Below are 15,618 nucleotides of genomic sequence, written 5' to 3'. Positions count from 1 at the left end.
CCCATGACACACCTAGAACGTAAGTTCCCTGAAGACGGGTCTTTGCTGCGTTCAGAGCTGTACCCACTGTACCTAGAAAGTGCTCAGTGCACAGCAGGTCCTTCCTGAATATGTGTTGTGTGAATAAATGAACTGAGCACCAAGACAGACATGGCTCCCCGATTTCTCACAATACCTGGCATAAACATTATATGCACTGTCCCGTGTAAAAGAGCATCATTAAAATTACTGAAATGTATTCCATGACTTCTATCTTGGCTTTGTTCCAAAGTGATATATTGGCTGTATTTCAAACATAATTTTAGTTAGTCTTAATTAATACTGTGGACTCTGAAAAGGAAAGTCTTAAGTCCTCTCTGATGCCTCAATAACGTGATACCATGTACACCTTCTACTTTGCAGTTTCAATGTTAGGCTATTTTTAGCATTATAAAAAGAGTCTTATGGTTAATATTAATAGTTGCCCCACATGGAAAATTTTAACAATAATTCTCTCTTAATTTAATACTCAAGGGGCCAAAATATACCTATTCATCAATCGCTTAAGCTTGGTGGCAGAATGAGATTTCCTAGCAGCTGAACTCCCAGAAGTCATTATCCTACCAATTTGTCAATGCTTGTTATAAATGAAAACAGCACTTCCCCTGTTAACAGGGTGACTATATCAGATAGTAATTATAACCTTAAGTGACAAAAACATATTCACTCTACATGCACTAATGAATGCTGACGATGGACTGAACTCTTGCAGATGTCACACTACATCAGAATCACTTACACGTGTCTTTTGACAAATGCCATATGGCCAGTCTGCCGTTAGATAGTTCGGATAATTGCGACAATGCATCATCGAGGCTGGAGATCAAGCGCAAGGGGAGTGGAAATACACACCCAGAAAAACCTATGAAGCCATGACTCAGGAAACAAAAACCACTAACCTGCCTCCTCAGTTCTTACTTTTTCTGAGGGTAAACTGGGTTCTCCACCTCCGATTTTGTTATTGGCTACAACCCGAAATTCGTATTCCACCCATGGATTTAACTCGACTACCGTAGCTGTGTGTGTTTTCCCATCAATGACCTCAGGCACTACAAAGGAATATTTCAGAGAGGTAAACGTCTGCACGTCTTAGGGTTGACCTGAAATCCATACATAGGTACCGGTGGCATTTGCCTCTCCCCCTTTACCTGTTGTGGCCGTCTGCCAACCCACGGAGAAAGGGGTCCGTGCCTGGACAGAATAGGATATAACTGGGCTGTGGTTGTCTGTACCTTCTTTCCAAGAGAGTTGGGCTGTTGTATCTGTAATTTCATCTACCTTTACGTCTTCTGGTGGTCCAGGTGAACCTAAGGCAAAAATGCAAACAGTATTTGGCAGTTCCATAAACGTCACTCTCTTCTACCAATGTGAAGAACATGCCCCATAGCACTTGGACCCCTTCAACGGATCCCAATTTCAAAAGCACTTAGGGAAAGAGGACATTTACCTGGCAACAAAACTTCCGCTTTTTTTCTTTCACATTCCTGTTGCTAGATATTAAATCTGCATTTTGAACCATGAATTCCAAAGGCATAATACTCCACAACTGCAAATGAAACCTGCTCTTTGAGCCCTCTATTCAGCAGGGTCCCTGCCCTGTTCCAAATTCAATATCCTTTACTTTGGGCGCGAAACCTTTTTCTTTAATCTCCTGGGACATCTCTGTAGTTCCCAGTTTGTAATTCAGAGCTGTTTTATTCTACCATGCACGCTGGGTGATTTTTCAGCTCGGTAGCAAATCAGTACTTTGGCCGGTAGCTCAGACTGGCAAATTTTCTCAGGCATCCTAGATGATCCTGTGTTTTATTTTGGAAGCAGACACACACACCCACTATCGCTACTCTCTTTCATATTAAACGCTACTGCTGTATTAATGACATACTCAAAAGCACATCAGCTCGACAGCAGCTGTGGAATGCTTATTACAGTGAGAGCTACTGGAATGACAGAGTTGAGATTTTTCTTTCTTTGAATTCGCACCCATCCTTATTCTCACATCTTCTGGGCAGGGGGATCAAATCAATATTCTATAACTCACATGTTCATATGCTATCTCATCATGGTTTTTCAGTTAGAAAGGCTCAGTTAAGAGGCGAAATTAAAGAAGCACACGGAGCCATTAATGTTTACCTCTTACTATGAGGTCAGCGGCAGATGAAACACTGTCCACCCCTGTCTGCACCATACAAACATATTTCCCACTGTGTTTCAACTGAATGTTTCTGATCATTAAATCGCCTGACGAACTCTGTTGGAAAAAACAGGTAATGAACATATTATTAGTTTGAAAACACAGAGACTCTCGAAGGCTATGGCCAACAACGCCACTGGAATAAAACCCATATTTAGAGAGAAAACCTAGGTGGTTCCAAGATTGCTACGATGGAAAGTATGGAAATAAAAACAGGTTAAAACCATACATGATTGCAGACATAGGTTTCTGTAGCTAAATAAACAACAAGCTTTCCCCTGGGCATTTATGGTTTCAAAGATAAATAAGGGCAGAGATTACAGTCTCAGAGTCTATTTACTTTTACTAGGGTGACACTTCTTTTTATATCCATTGCTCGGCACCAGCTCAACTCTTTTCTCTAGTTCCACCCTCTTTGCAATTATCTGCCTGAGAAGACGACGGAAGCATTTAGGTATCTGGCAGGAGATAAAGGCAGCACGACAAGGGGATTACCATGGTTGAAACACTTTTCTGAACACTTTGAAGCTTAAAAAGCCTAATGCTATTTAATTCCTTCGCTACAGAATTTAGGGACAGTCAGTATGAACCCCTCAATAAGAAGAAATTAAAACATTTTTAACCAAAAAATAATAACTGCCCATGAAGACACAGGCTGGCATTCCCCAGTGCCAATTAATGAAGCAAATGTATTTCTAAAAGCTCAACTTCAAATCGTCCTTGTTTTAAAAGAATGTAAAATCATGTTCATAAAATGAGTAACTGCAGGCCAGTTTCATGCATTAGTAAAAGTATGGATTGAAATAAAACGATTTAGAAAGCAAAGCCCTTTGAAAAGGATCACTTAATGGAAAATCTCTAAACTGGTACGGAAGAGGAAGCAATAAGTAGTTTGTCTTATTAATTAAAGGATAATTTTACTCTTGGGTTTTCCCAGTATTTGTTGAAAGATGGATTCCACTATCCTGGTTTTAGGTAATTTCCTAAGATCTCCTATCAGGTAGTTTCTTAAATATCGCTTCCTATCCTTAGGATTCTTAATGCGCTATGTATTCTCCGTTGGTTGGATTGTATGGCTTTAGCCTGAATTTCTTGAGTATCGGGAAAAGGCAGATGTGAGCTGATTGATGGCTGTAATTAAATGATAATCCAGAAACTGTTGAGTTTGCACATTTTACTTTCATCAAGTTAAACCTTTTCCTTTCCCTCCCTCTCTCTTTCTCCTCAGGGTTACTTAGAAATTTATCCCCAGGACAAAGCCTTCAATGCTTGCTGACCTTTAGAAACTCTTTAAATTTTATGAGCTCCATATACTCACAGGAGGTTATCATTTCTATAGGAATCTCTTATTTTCAGTGAAGTAAGAACTGTTACGATTAAATTCCATCAAGGCATTGGGGTAAGTTGTTATTCTTCCCTGTGTTTATTTGCTTATTTTGAAAGCAGTTGGGTAAAAAAAGAGAATTGGAAGTAGTACTGTCTTTCGGTCCTCAGACACACGAATACAGCTTTTAGGCACATAAGCTCGTTTTCTTTCTTGAAGGAGTAAAAAAAGAGATTGATGTTGGGTTTGTCATTTCTCTTCACTTTGGTATTGATGGGTAAAGAGAGATATAACTTAGCTAGCTTGTGTAATAACCAAACCATCTTCCTGAAGAAATATAGTTAGGCTCACCATGTAGGGAAATATAATTTTTAATTATATCTTACACTGTAGAGTGAAAACGGAAGCAATAAACATGTAGACGGTAGGAACCACTGATTTTGTTTTTCAGCACCAACATGAAACTGAGTGGATGAATACATAAATGAAAAATAAAATATAGCAAAAACGAACAATCCTGTACTTACTTTTTGTCTTTTTCAGTAGACTATATTTATATTGTTCCTCTTCTAGTGCTTTTTCTCTCTCACCCTATCTATTGTCTTTTAATGGAGCAATATGAAGAGTCAAGATTCATCTTAACAAAAGTTCATCGAATGCTTGCCATACTAGATTCACTCGAGGTTAGAGAAGTGTGTTATACATGACCTCTGCTCTCTAGGATGTAAAGCCAAGTCAGGGATATATATATATGAAACAAGTTATGTTTACAAATTTAGAGGGGCTTCCCTGGTGGCGCGGTGGTTGAGAGTCCGCCTGCCGATGCAGGGGACATGGGTTCGTGCCCTGGTCTGGGAAGATCCCACCTGCTGCGGAGCGGCTGGGCCCGTGAGCCATGGCCGCTGAGCCTGTGCGTCCGGAGCCTGTGCTCCGCAATGGGAGAGGCCACAGCAGTGAGAGGCCCGTGTCCCACCAAAAAAAAAAATAAAAAAATTAGAGAAGTTATTTAATAAAGGTTAAATAAAATCACATGGCACATACCATGTGTACACAACCTTAGAACGCAGGAGGCAGGAAATTTTTCAGTCCTGCCGAGGATGTGGAGTGACCGGTACTCTTGCTATTGCTAATGGGAATGGAGACTGATGCAATCACTCTGGAACCTTGCTTAGAAATATCTACTAAGGCAGGATATACCCATAATCTACAACCTGGCAATTCCATTCCTAACTAATACATACTTTACAGACATGTGTGTGTATGTTCATCAAGACATTTAAAAGAATGTTTGTGGCAGTACTAACCATTATAGCTAAAGACCGGAAACAACCTAGTGTCCATCACAAAAAGTAGCTTAGTAAGTAGTGGAACACTCATTTAAGGAAATACTATTAGACCATGAAAATCAATGAACTATAACTATATAGACTGACATAGCTAAGTCTCAACATAAAAAATATAAATCAGATAGAAAGGAGTACAATGACACTAATCTATCATATCATAAATCTAGACTGTGACTATCTTTGGAGGGATATTTACTACTGCAACGAGGTATCACAGGGACTTCTGGAATAGGGGTCATATTGCTTCCTGATTTCATCGTTGGTTACCTGAATGTGTTCATTTTGTGAAAATTCACTGGGCTACACACTTATAATTTGTGTATTTTTTGGCAGAACATAATGACTCTCAAGATGCAGTTGTTACAATGTACAACTATAGCTCTAAACGCTCCACTATAAATAGGACCATCACTGAAAAGGTCAAATAACAGGGCTGTTATTCTAAACTCCAGTTTCTTTCACAAGAATTAAACGTTTAATAATAAAAGTGCAATTAATTAGAATATTCTATAACTTCTTATTAAAATGCAATTGATTATTACCAGACATTAAAAAAATATATAAAAGGAAAACAAAGGGAAGTTTCACTTATATCAAACCAATTCTTGTCCCCATCAATTTTCACTGCTACTGGTTAGAATATAGCTTGTTACTGATTAACTATGATAAAGGGGACAGGAGAGGAACATCCGAAAAAATCCAAGTAGCATTAGTCTAACTGTGGTAAAATAGCACTTGACAGATTATTTTTCAGTATATTTATCAGTAAATTGCATCTATTATTTAGATAAATTTAGAAACATGCTTCTAATTCCTCAGAGTGTAAGTATAAAACAACTTGCAAACATTACAAACATTAATAATCTTTGAATAAATTCTTAGGAACACTAATAACCCTTTGAATAAAAATAGCTTCTACTTTATTATCTGCTAAATTAGTTTGTTAGTCTTTCTTTGTATTGTTTTCCTAAACTCTCCTTTGGTCCCCTTCCCTCAAATAGAATGGACTAGAATTGGGACAAAGCAGAGTCAAAGCTTCATTTTCTTCACTTCGCTTATCCCTATTGCCCTTAAAACGTCCCCCTCAAAGTGCAGCAGTATAATTCCCAGTCCTTCCAGAAAACAAGTCCTTTTTCTATGCCGCTGGTCACAGCATTATTTGAAAATGGAGCTTTTAACAGTGCAAGAGGCCTATTCCTACAGCTTAAACGGGGGTTTAAGAAGAGGGAGACATTTCCCTAAGTCATATGAATTTTAGCTCTTTCTCAGAAGCTCTATCTTTTTAAATAGGATCATTCATTCCAAAACTATTCATTAAGCAATGGCTGTACTTTAGTCGCTGAGGATACAATAGTGAGGGAAAAAAACAGTCCTTATGTTCATGGAGCTTACAGTTGAAAGACAGCCATTAATCAAATGACTACCAGAAATCAATGTAAAATTACAGTGTAATGCAAGTTCAAAATACACAGACGAATCTATGATTCTCGAGTCTCAATGTATTGATAGTTGAGCTAAGATTTGCAATATGAATACAAGCTATCTAGCAAAAGAGGGTAAGAAAAAAATAGTCTACATTAGAGCACTTACACACATGCAGAGACTCTAAGGCAGGTAACAACATAGTCTCTTTTGGGAGTGGGAGGGATAGGCAATGTCAGGGGGGATAGTTAATACACAAATCCATAGGAATAGGCTTCTCCCACTACCAAAAGCTCCATTTCTGTCCCCAGAAAACTAAAATTTCACTGTCGCTAATTTCAGGTTCATATTCATGTCTTAATGATAGTAATTTTTTTTATTATATTTGAAAAAACTTGTAAGCTTTTCTAGAATTACTTAATTATCTAATTAGCTGTTCACCTAATTATATAGGTTTCTCCTAGAAAAGATCGTATTTCCAGAACATGTTACAGGTATAAACAGTATATGGATTTATAAGTAAAGTCACCTTTGAAATAAATGCTAAGAGAAAATCTAGTGAGCGCATGAGACGAAAAAGAAGATAAGCTTGTTAACTTTTTCCCTATATTTTCTTAGGTGATGATGCTAGTGGAATTTTTGATGTAGTTGAAAAACCACTCTGCACTGAAAAGAAAAACACTGCATGATGTGATAACCCACGCCAGCTGAAGATAAGAAAGCAGACAACTCATTACTAATTACACGTAAGCTGAGAGTACATGCTACAAATAAAGGTATAAAATAAACCTTGGAACTTGGAAAACCTCTTGACCCCTGCAAATGTAGCATGCACTTTGAATACAACAAATTTTCAGCAAAAACTAATTTCCTGGTAAGCACTCGTGATGTAAATGCTGCTGCTGGACTGCCAAGAAGCATAATTTTCCAATTTAAGGGGGAAAAAAGCATTTTGACAACTATTTGGAAGGCAAGGTAGAATAGAAGCTCCTCCTTTTTAAATATCACTTTACACAGCCTGTTTTTGTATAGGTTCCAATGTTAATCATTCAGCCCGTCACTGGGTTGCCTTCCAAGTCCTGACACTGCATGTAAATTATACACAGGTGACTAGCGAACAGTCAAGCCTCCAGGTTACTTCTGAAACCTGAGCAGTGTTTTTCTCTGTGACGGTCCCTAAGGGAATTGGTGGCAGATGGGTCACCTCTGTATTTCTGACCAACCAAATCTTGCCCCATCCCTACCCCAAATGGCTGCAACAAGGCCACCTTTGTTACAAATGGACACTGGCTCCTCCAAGGAACAGAAATAATTGGCAACCACTGAAACATGAAAATGGGCCCTAACACTGTAAACCATTTTGGTTTTTCTGACTGATTAATAATTTCATCTGAAACTGTCTGATGCCTGGTTGTCCAAACAGGTGATATCTAGTGCAGGTAATATGCAATCTGTTCACATCAAAATTCTTTGACTTTCTTTGGTACCAATAAACTGAAATAATTGATCCATTACAGGATTTAGAGCCCCAGCTTGTCCCGTCATAAGTGTTTTGAAAGAATAACACATGAAAGATAAAAACTTGGTCAAAGACCTTCATGTATATTTTAAACTGTATCAAATGCCCAAGTTACCTTAAAGGTATCAGCTTTCCTATTTCAACATCAAGTTCACATTAACAACTTGGGGATTTTTTTTTTTTTTTCTGGCCAGTGTAGTGTTTATGGAGTATCTTACTGGAAGTTGGTGATCTCAGGATCCAGTGTCTATTCCCACAGTGATTGTACCTCAGTGTTTTCTAAACTTCACCCACTAGAGTTACACCTCCACATTTTTTTTTTTTGCCATATTCCAGTACTAAATGCTCTACTATTTACTTGTTTCTTAAACTGTTTAACTTTCTTAAATAATATGTAAGTCAATACAGAAAATGTGTACTTTTATCTAACATGGAAAACTGCTGATCACAGTAATAGTTAACTGATAAAATGAAAACAGTGAGTGGAAAATAATGTAAATGGACACTAGCTGGGCACTCTCAAAGTCTCTGAGACCTGGACCTTTACTCTTTTAATTAAAAAGGGAGATTAGCAAAAATTAGAAAATCATTCGTGACAAACCTAACACCATACTGAATTATTCTCCTTGATTTAACCTAAATGATCGAAATGAAATTGAAAATAGAATAGATCTCATTCTGCATTATTTAATATTGTCTATTGCCTAGTCTGTGCTTTGCAAAACACTGGGCTACCCAGATCACTTAACCCAGTTGTTTTCAACATTGGCTGTACAGTAAATTCACCTGGAGAGTCTTTAAAAACATACCAGAGGCCTTCCCTGGTGGCGCAGTGGTTGAGAGTCCGCCTGCCGATGCAGGGGACACGGGTTCATGCCCCGGTCCGCGAAGATCCCACATGCTGCGGAGCGGCTAGGCCCGTGAGCCATGGCCGCTGAGCCTGCGCGTCCGGAGCCTGTGTTCCACAACGGGAGAGGCCACAACAGTGAGAGGCCCGCATACCGCAAAAAAAAAACCCCAAAAAACAAAAAAAAAACCATACCAGAAATCCCTAGGCCACATCACAGAACAGTTAAATCAAAATGGACTAGAAAGAGGAGACGCTTTAGCTGATTCTAATGATCAGTTACTATCTAAAAGCATTAAATGCCCGAGATTTTATATTCTTCACATCATCACTTCTCCTGGAAATAAAAGCTTCAAGATAGTCACTCTTTTCCCTAGCTCTAAAACTCTGCAATTAATAAATGCATAAAATAATCCTTAAGTTAGGTTGTTTAGTGCCGGGTTTATAAGCTGAGAACAGTACACCTGTACATATTTTCATTCTGGAAGATGGGTGAGAAAACTAGTGTCTGTGAAACAGGTACTAGATGTCAAGTACAAGGTGCATTTCCTTGACATTAGATTGCCTTGGTGTACTTGTTGTCATTTTAAAAACAAGTAGTCATTGAAATAATTCAACATGGTGATAGATTTCTATAGATTCATATAGAAACTTACTGTTAGTCAATGTGAATCACCCTAGGATTACTCTGAATTGATGTGACGACAGTTCAGAATGCAAGTATTTCAAGTCACAAGAGCCTACCCTGAGTAACAATTTATCTCATAGATCACAGGTCTTTTTTTTGTCTTTGTTGCTTTTACCCTCATATTAAAGTTTTAAAATATACTGGGAGCAGATCTGCCCCTTGCAGAATTATAATGTTAGTGTATGAAAAAGGAAATCCATTGATACAAAGGCACAAAAAGCCATTGTTTCATGGAAACTTGACCAAGTTGTGCAAATGTCTTGTGCTCAGTTCTAGTTCCAATTACTCTTGCTGTGTAATAAATTACCCCCCAAATTTAGTGGCTTAAAAAATTGATGTTCATTTACTCTGCTCAGCAATATATAATCTGAGCAGAGATCAGTAGGGGGACAGCTCATCTCTGTTGTAAACCTCATCAGCTGGGGCAGCTAGAATGCGGACAGGCAAGCCAGCTTACATGACTGGAGAGTGGTGTTGGCTGTTGGCTGGGAGTTCAGCCATTCCCTTAAGGTAGACCTCACCACCATCTGCTTGAGCTTCCAAGCAGGAATTCCAAGAGAAATTGCACCAATGGAACAAGGTGGAAGTGCATGCATTTTTATGAGCTAGCCTCAGCAATCACAGAGCATCACTCCTGCTTTTCTTTATTGATCAAAGCAGTCACAAAGGTCTACCTGGGTTCAAGACAAGAGGCATACGTTTCACCACTTGATGGGGAAGACTGTCAAAGTCACATTGAAAGACGAGCAAGTTGGGCACAAAGTGTGCTTTTGCAGTCATCCTTGGAAAACACCATTGGACACGTCCCTCCAGATCCATTCTGTACCTGCCGTACTGCTTCTTTTGGAGGCAGCTGACCTACATGGACTATATAAAACGGTGCCCTTACTTTCTGTCTTTTCCTTGGGTTCCTCCCATCAGGAAATCTGAGGGAGGGAGAAGAGTGAGTTCGTGGTATTTGTTTATCAAGAGTCATCCCTGCAGGGTTGTTTTACTCTGACTGTGCCAAGAACCCAAGACAGACTTTAAAACAACCCCACCAACTCTGATCTAGACGCCCTTTCATGTCAGGAGTCTATGTGTGAGCCAGAGAAAGGATACCCGCAGTCAGAGAGAATAAAATTACACTCTCTCCCAGGAGAGTTGCTCCCAAAGAGATCACACCAACTTTACTACAACTTCAGACCAATGTATTCCCCCAGTTTTCCTGATACTCTGGGAAAAAAAAAAAAAAAATATATATATATATATACATATATATATATAAAAAAGTCATATTTAAAAAGATGACAAAGATGACTAGGTTGGATGCCAAATCCAATCTATCATTAGACTATTTTTTTTGCAAACAGTTATGATCTAAAATTTTAAAGTCAATATTAAAAAATGGTTTACAAAATCAGAGTGTTTACTGTTATAAAAAACAGCTGAAATTCCTGGTTTTTGTGTCTAAAATTTTAAATTGCCCCACATGAGCCATTTATTCTTCACTTTCTTATTCATGTCCAGATCAATTAAATGGTATAATTAAATACTGTCTTGCAAAGTAGAATACTTTGCTTTCTGAAATCGGAGCATAAAAATCCAAGCCACTATGGACAATTACAACTCAATAATAAAAAGGCAAATAACCCGATTAAAAAACAGGCCAGTCACCCTGACTTCTGATTTTCAGTTGGCATATAAGCAGTTTAGCAGTCATCACCCTGTTCTAACAACAAGAAAAAAGCTGAAGTAATTCCGCTTCGATCTGACAGAGAAGTGAGGCCATGGAAAAAACCACTGCCTTCAAAAGTGGAGAGACAGACTGACAAATACAGAGAAGCACAACTTACTGGAGCAGAAATCCGCCAGCAGAAATTTCCCTGGGAGCCAAGACTGGGGTAGAGAAACCCAAACTGTGATGGATGAATTGCTGGAGGGTCAGCGTGGACAGGTCTGAGAGCTAACACTCCAGGGAACCCAGACACAGGTGGTTCCCCATACTTTTCTGAGTTTTACCTCCAGGAGCTCTACTGGGTCCTCACGCTGAATGGTGAAGAAAGATCCCCTCATGTTTCTGGCAGGGGAAGGGAAAATGAACCATTATGACATAAGCCAGAGCACTCTGTTCTTCTGAACCAAGGTTGCCTTTAGGAGAAACTAATTTACCAGAACCTAACCTGCTGGGGTTTTGTAAGAGCCTAATACCTCTTCCTAAGAAAAATACCCAAATCCTGATCCCTCTAGCTTCCCACACGGGGGAAGGGAAATACACAGCTCCAGTACCTCCAGCCATCCTGTCTCACCAGATGGGAAAGGAGGAGATGAAGAAGCGCTGTGGAAGTTCATAGTCCAGGGGCACAGGCTCACCAAAACAGCAGACCAAGTCACAGGACTGGAGAACACTTCCTCTCACCACCCCACAGACTCACCACGATATTTGTAAAGGCCTGCTCACTGCAGTTCCTTTCAGCTACTACACATCACGCATGCCTTTCAACAGAACAATTACCGGGCATGTGACAATGCAAAAGACACAGTGTTAAGAGGCTGAATACACATCAGAACAGGCATGAGATATGGCGTGAAGTATCAGACGAGAAATTTTAAAGAGCTATGATTAATATGCTAAGGGATTTAATGGAAAAAATAGATAGATTGCAAAAAGAAATGGATAATGTAAGCAGAGGGATGGAAATTCTAAAAAACAAAAAAGAAATGCTAGCGATCAAAACCACTGTAAAGAAATAAATAATGGCTTTCATGAGCTCATTAGTAGACTAAACATGGCTGAGAAGACAATCTCTAAGCTTGAGGATATGATGATCAAATCTTCCAAAACTTAAAATGAAAGGTGAAACAACTGAAAATAAAGAACAAAATACTTAAGAACTGTGTAATGGAGATATAAGAAGGAGAAGAAAGGGAAAAAGGAAGAAAGTAATATTTGAAGCAGTGTTGACTGAGAATTTCCCAAATTTATATCTGAAATCAAACAACAGGCCTCTCTCCAGAAAGAATGAAAATGATAGGTCAGAAACACGGCCCTCCATAAAGAAGGAAAGAGCATCAGAAAATAAATAAGTGAAATATTCCTAATTTATCCAATAGATAACAGTTTTTTCAAAATAATAATTCACTGCTAGGAGGAAAGCAAAACTAAACATACTCGTACCATATGACCCAGAAATCTTACTCCTTGATATGTACCCAAATAGAAAACATGTCCACACAAAACCTGCACACAGATGTTTAAAGCAGCTTTACTCATAATTTCAAAAACTTGGAAGTAACCAAGGTGGCCTTCAGTAGGTGAGTGGATAAACTACTATATCCAGTCAAAATAAAAAAGAGCTATTATGCCATTGAAAGATACGGAGAAAATATAAATGTACAGTACTAAGTGAAAGAAGCTAATCTGAAAAGGCTACATACTACGTGATTCCAACTATAGAACATTCTAGAAAAAGCAAAACTATGGAGATAGTAAAGATTATTGGTTGCCAAGGGTTGGGGGAGGGAGAGATGAATAGATGGAGCACAGAGGAATTTTAGGGCAGCAAAACTACTCTGTACGATGCTCTAATGGTGGATACATGTCCTTATACATTTCTCCAAACCCAGTGAATGTACAGCACCAAGAATGAACGCTAATGTAAACCACGGACCCTGGGTGATAATGATGTGTCAATGTAGGTTCATGGATTGTAACAAATGCACCACTGTGATGCAGGAAATTGATAGTGGAGTAGGTTGTGCACGTGTGAGGGACAGGGGTTGTATGGGAACAACTCTTCGTACTTGCCGTTCACTTTTGCTGTGAGCTCAAAACTGCTCTAAAAATAAAATTTATTAATAAAAATAAGTTACTAAAATAATTACTAATAACAAGTAAAAAATAAATTAAAAATTTACAACTCACAAAGGACCACATCCTTCATGATTCCATTATATGAAATGTCCAGAACAGGCAAATACCAGAGCAGAAAGTAGCTTTGTGGTTGCCTGGGGCTGGGACTGTTTGAAGGTGGAGGAGTTGGGGGAATTATGGGTAATGGGTGTGAGGTCTCTTTCTGAAGTAATTAAAATATTCTGAAATTGATGATGGTGATGGAGGCACATCTCTTTGAATATAGTAAAAGCTATTTAATTGTACACGTTAGTTCAATTATATGAATTATTTCTCAATAAAGGTGTTAAATAAATAAGCCATCATGAATAAAAGATAATGCTATGATTAGCAGACACCATTTACCTCCTCATTCAGTTTGACTGATCTGTTCATTTATTGGATTTATTAGATCTAAGCCTTTTTTTTTTTTTTTTTTTTTTTTTTTACAGTACGCGGGCTTCTCACTGCTGTGGCCTCTCCCACTGCGGAGCACAGGCTCCGGACGCGCAGGCTCAGCGGCCATGGCTCACGGGCCCAGCCATGTGGGATCTTCGCGGACCGGGGCACGAATCCGCGTCCCCTGCATCGGCAGGCGGACTCTCAACCACTGCGCCACCAGGGAAGCCCAATTTACGCCTATTTTTGACAAGTCCTCTTTTTCAGAATGTATTCATGAACCTTAGCCCCACCCCCTTTGCCAAACAAAACCAAACCAAAATTATAAACTGCTAGTTCTTTCCTGTGCCTCCAGAGATGAGATATTTTAACTCTGCAAATCACAGATGCAGGTAAATATCTGTGAATCACAATTTGGAGGATCTTAAGTAATCATAATCAATATCCAATGAATTGTTACTGACTCTCTTAGAACTTTCTTTTTTTTAGAGATTTTTTTTTAAAGTATCTGTACATAATGGTGTTTGGATTTTCATGTGTTGGTGTATACACAAACATATTTACAGGTATACAAACATACACATTACTGTCTCTTTGATGGTAGCTTATAGTTTTCAACTGGCTAACAGTAGGGTGGGTCCAGTGGTGGAATCCCAGTATGTCCTAAGCTCAACAGTGAACAACTGACAACCCCACCCCTGAGAAAAAAAGTCAATTCCTAAGAATTGGAGTGATGTCATTTTATGGAAGATTTGTAGGGAAAAATATGAAATTCACAACAAAATCTCCCTGAAATATTCTTTAAACATCTGCATCTCTCCCAAAGTTTCTCTCCTAGTATCACTAGCCTATCTAACTTCCCCAAAGTTTCTTATGTAACCCTCCTGGAACACTAGTTCTAAAATCTTCATATTCCCCTTCAAATTCCTACAGCTTGAATATCCCATTCAACCCAAGAAAAGTTATGAAAGCTATTAGGAAAAGAAGAATACAGATTTTCTGACTACATGAAAATGAAAACTTTTACTCTATGAGTGATAAAATAATAGACAAAGTTAACATAAAAGTGACAAACCAAAGGAAGATATTTCCAGTGAATCACACTAAGATATAATTAATAGCTTGACTACATAAGGACCTACTGTAAATCTGTAAAGCAAAAGGCTTGACTTCTAATGGAAGAAATGAGGAGAGGATACAAATCTGCAAGGTATGGAAGAGGGACAGGAAATGGCCAGTACACACAGTGAATTTGTGTGTAAGTGAAGGATTTCCTGCTGTGACCTAAGGAGAACACTGTCCAATGGACACAAAATATACATGAGATGAAAATCTATTATATGCAAATGTCCATATCATTACTGTGTTTCTAGCAAAAATAAAATAGGTCTTATCTGGTTAATGGTTGTCTTGAAGCAGTGTGTGTTTTGTTTTTGTAACTTTCGGAAGTCATTCTCTATTGCTAGATTTAAAATAATTTTTTGAACACTCTTCTACACAATAATCCAGGCAGCTGGGCTATTGTGAATTTCTCTAGCTAGAAATTAGGTAATTTTTTGTTTTCTGCAGAAGTAACGATGCATTTCATGAGTCAGTATTAAGCCCCCAATTTTCTTGCTTTGGAGGAGTCAGTCATCATTCTGAATCTTTCTTAAGTATCCAAATTACTAATAAGCAAAATGGAGAGATTCTCCATCTTACTATTAATCTGAGAAATGAGAAACTGTTGATAATGAGATATCACTTCTCAACCATCTGTTTGGGAAAATTTTTATTTAAAAAATCAAGGGAAAAAATCATGTGTGGAAAAGAATGTGGGGCAACAGGCACCTCCTGCTCTGCTGATGGGAATGTAAATTGCCACAGCTTTCCCAGAGAACACTTTAGAAGCAATCCTACCGGCAGTGCTAGTAGCAGTAACAGTAACGGCAAGAACAACCGCAGCAACAGCTAACATGGGTTGTTCTGAAGT

General features: G+C 38.5%; 1 protein-coding gene across 1 annotated transcript in view; it reads right to left on the bottom strand.

The window, feature by feature from the left end:
• The window catches only part of CNTN3 (contactin 3), a gene marked incomplete at its 3' end in the record, with an annotated part of 239,450 nt that overhangs the window by 35,936 nt on the left and 187,896 nt on the right, over nucleotides 1–15,618 (bottom strand). The window contains exons 13-15 of the mRNA XM_082847771.1: nucleotides 2,170–2,287; nucleotides 1,188–1,346; nucleotides 939–1,088 (exon numbers count right to left, since the gene is read on the bottom strand). Coding sequence (XP_082703897.1) covers nucleotides 939–1,088; nucleotides 1,188–1,346; nucleotides 2,170–2,287 — 427 coding nt within the window. The remainder of the gene's footprint in view (nucleotides 1–938; nucleotides 1,089–1,187; nucleotides 1,347–2,169; nucleotides 2,288–15,618) is intronic.

The sequence above is a fragment of the Leucopleurus acutus genome (genome assembly GCF_964270905.1).
Source record: "Leucopleurus acutus genome assembly, chromosome: 10".
Lineage (NCBI taxonomy): Eukaryota > Metazoa > Chordata > Mammalia > Artiodactyla > Delphinidae > Leucopleurus > Leucopleurus acutus.
The sequence above is the reverse complement of the archived record's forward strand: the minus strand, read 5'-3'. Positions and strand labels throughout refer to the sequence as shown.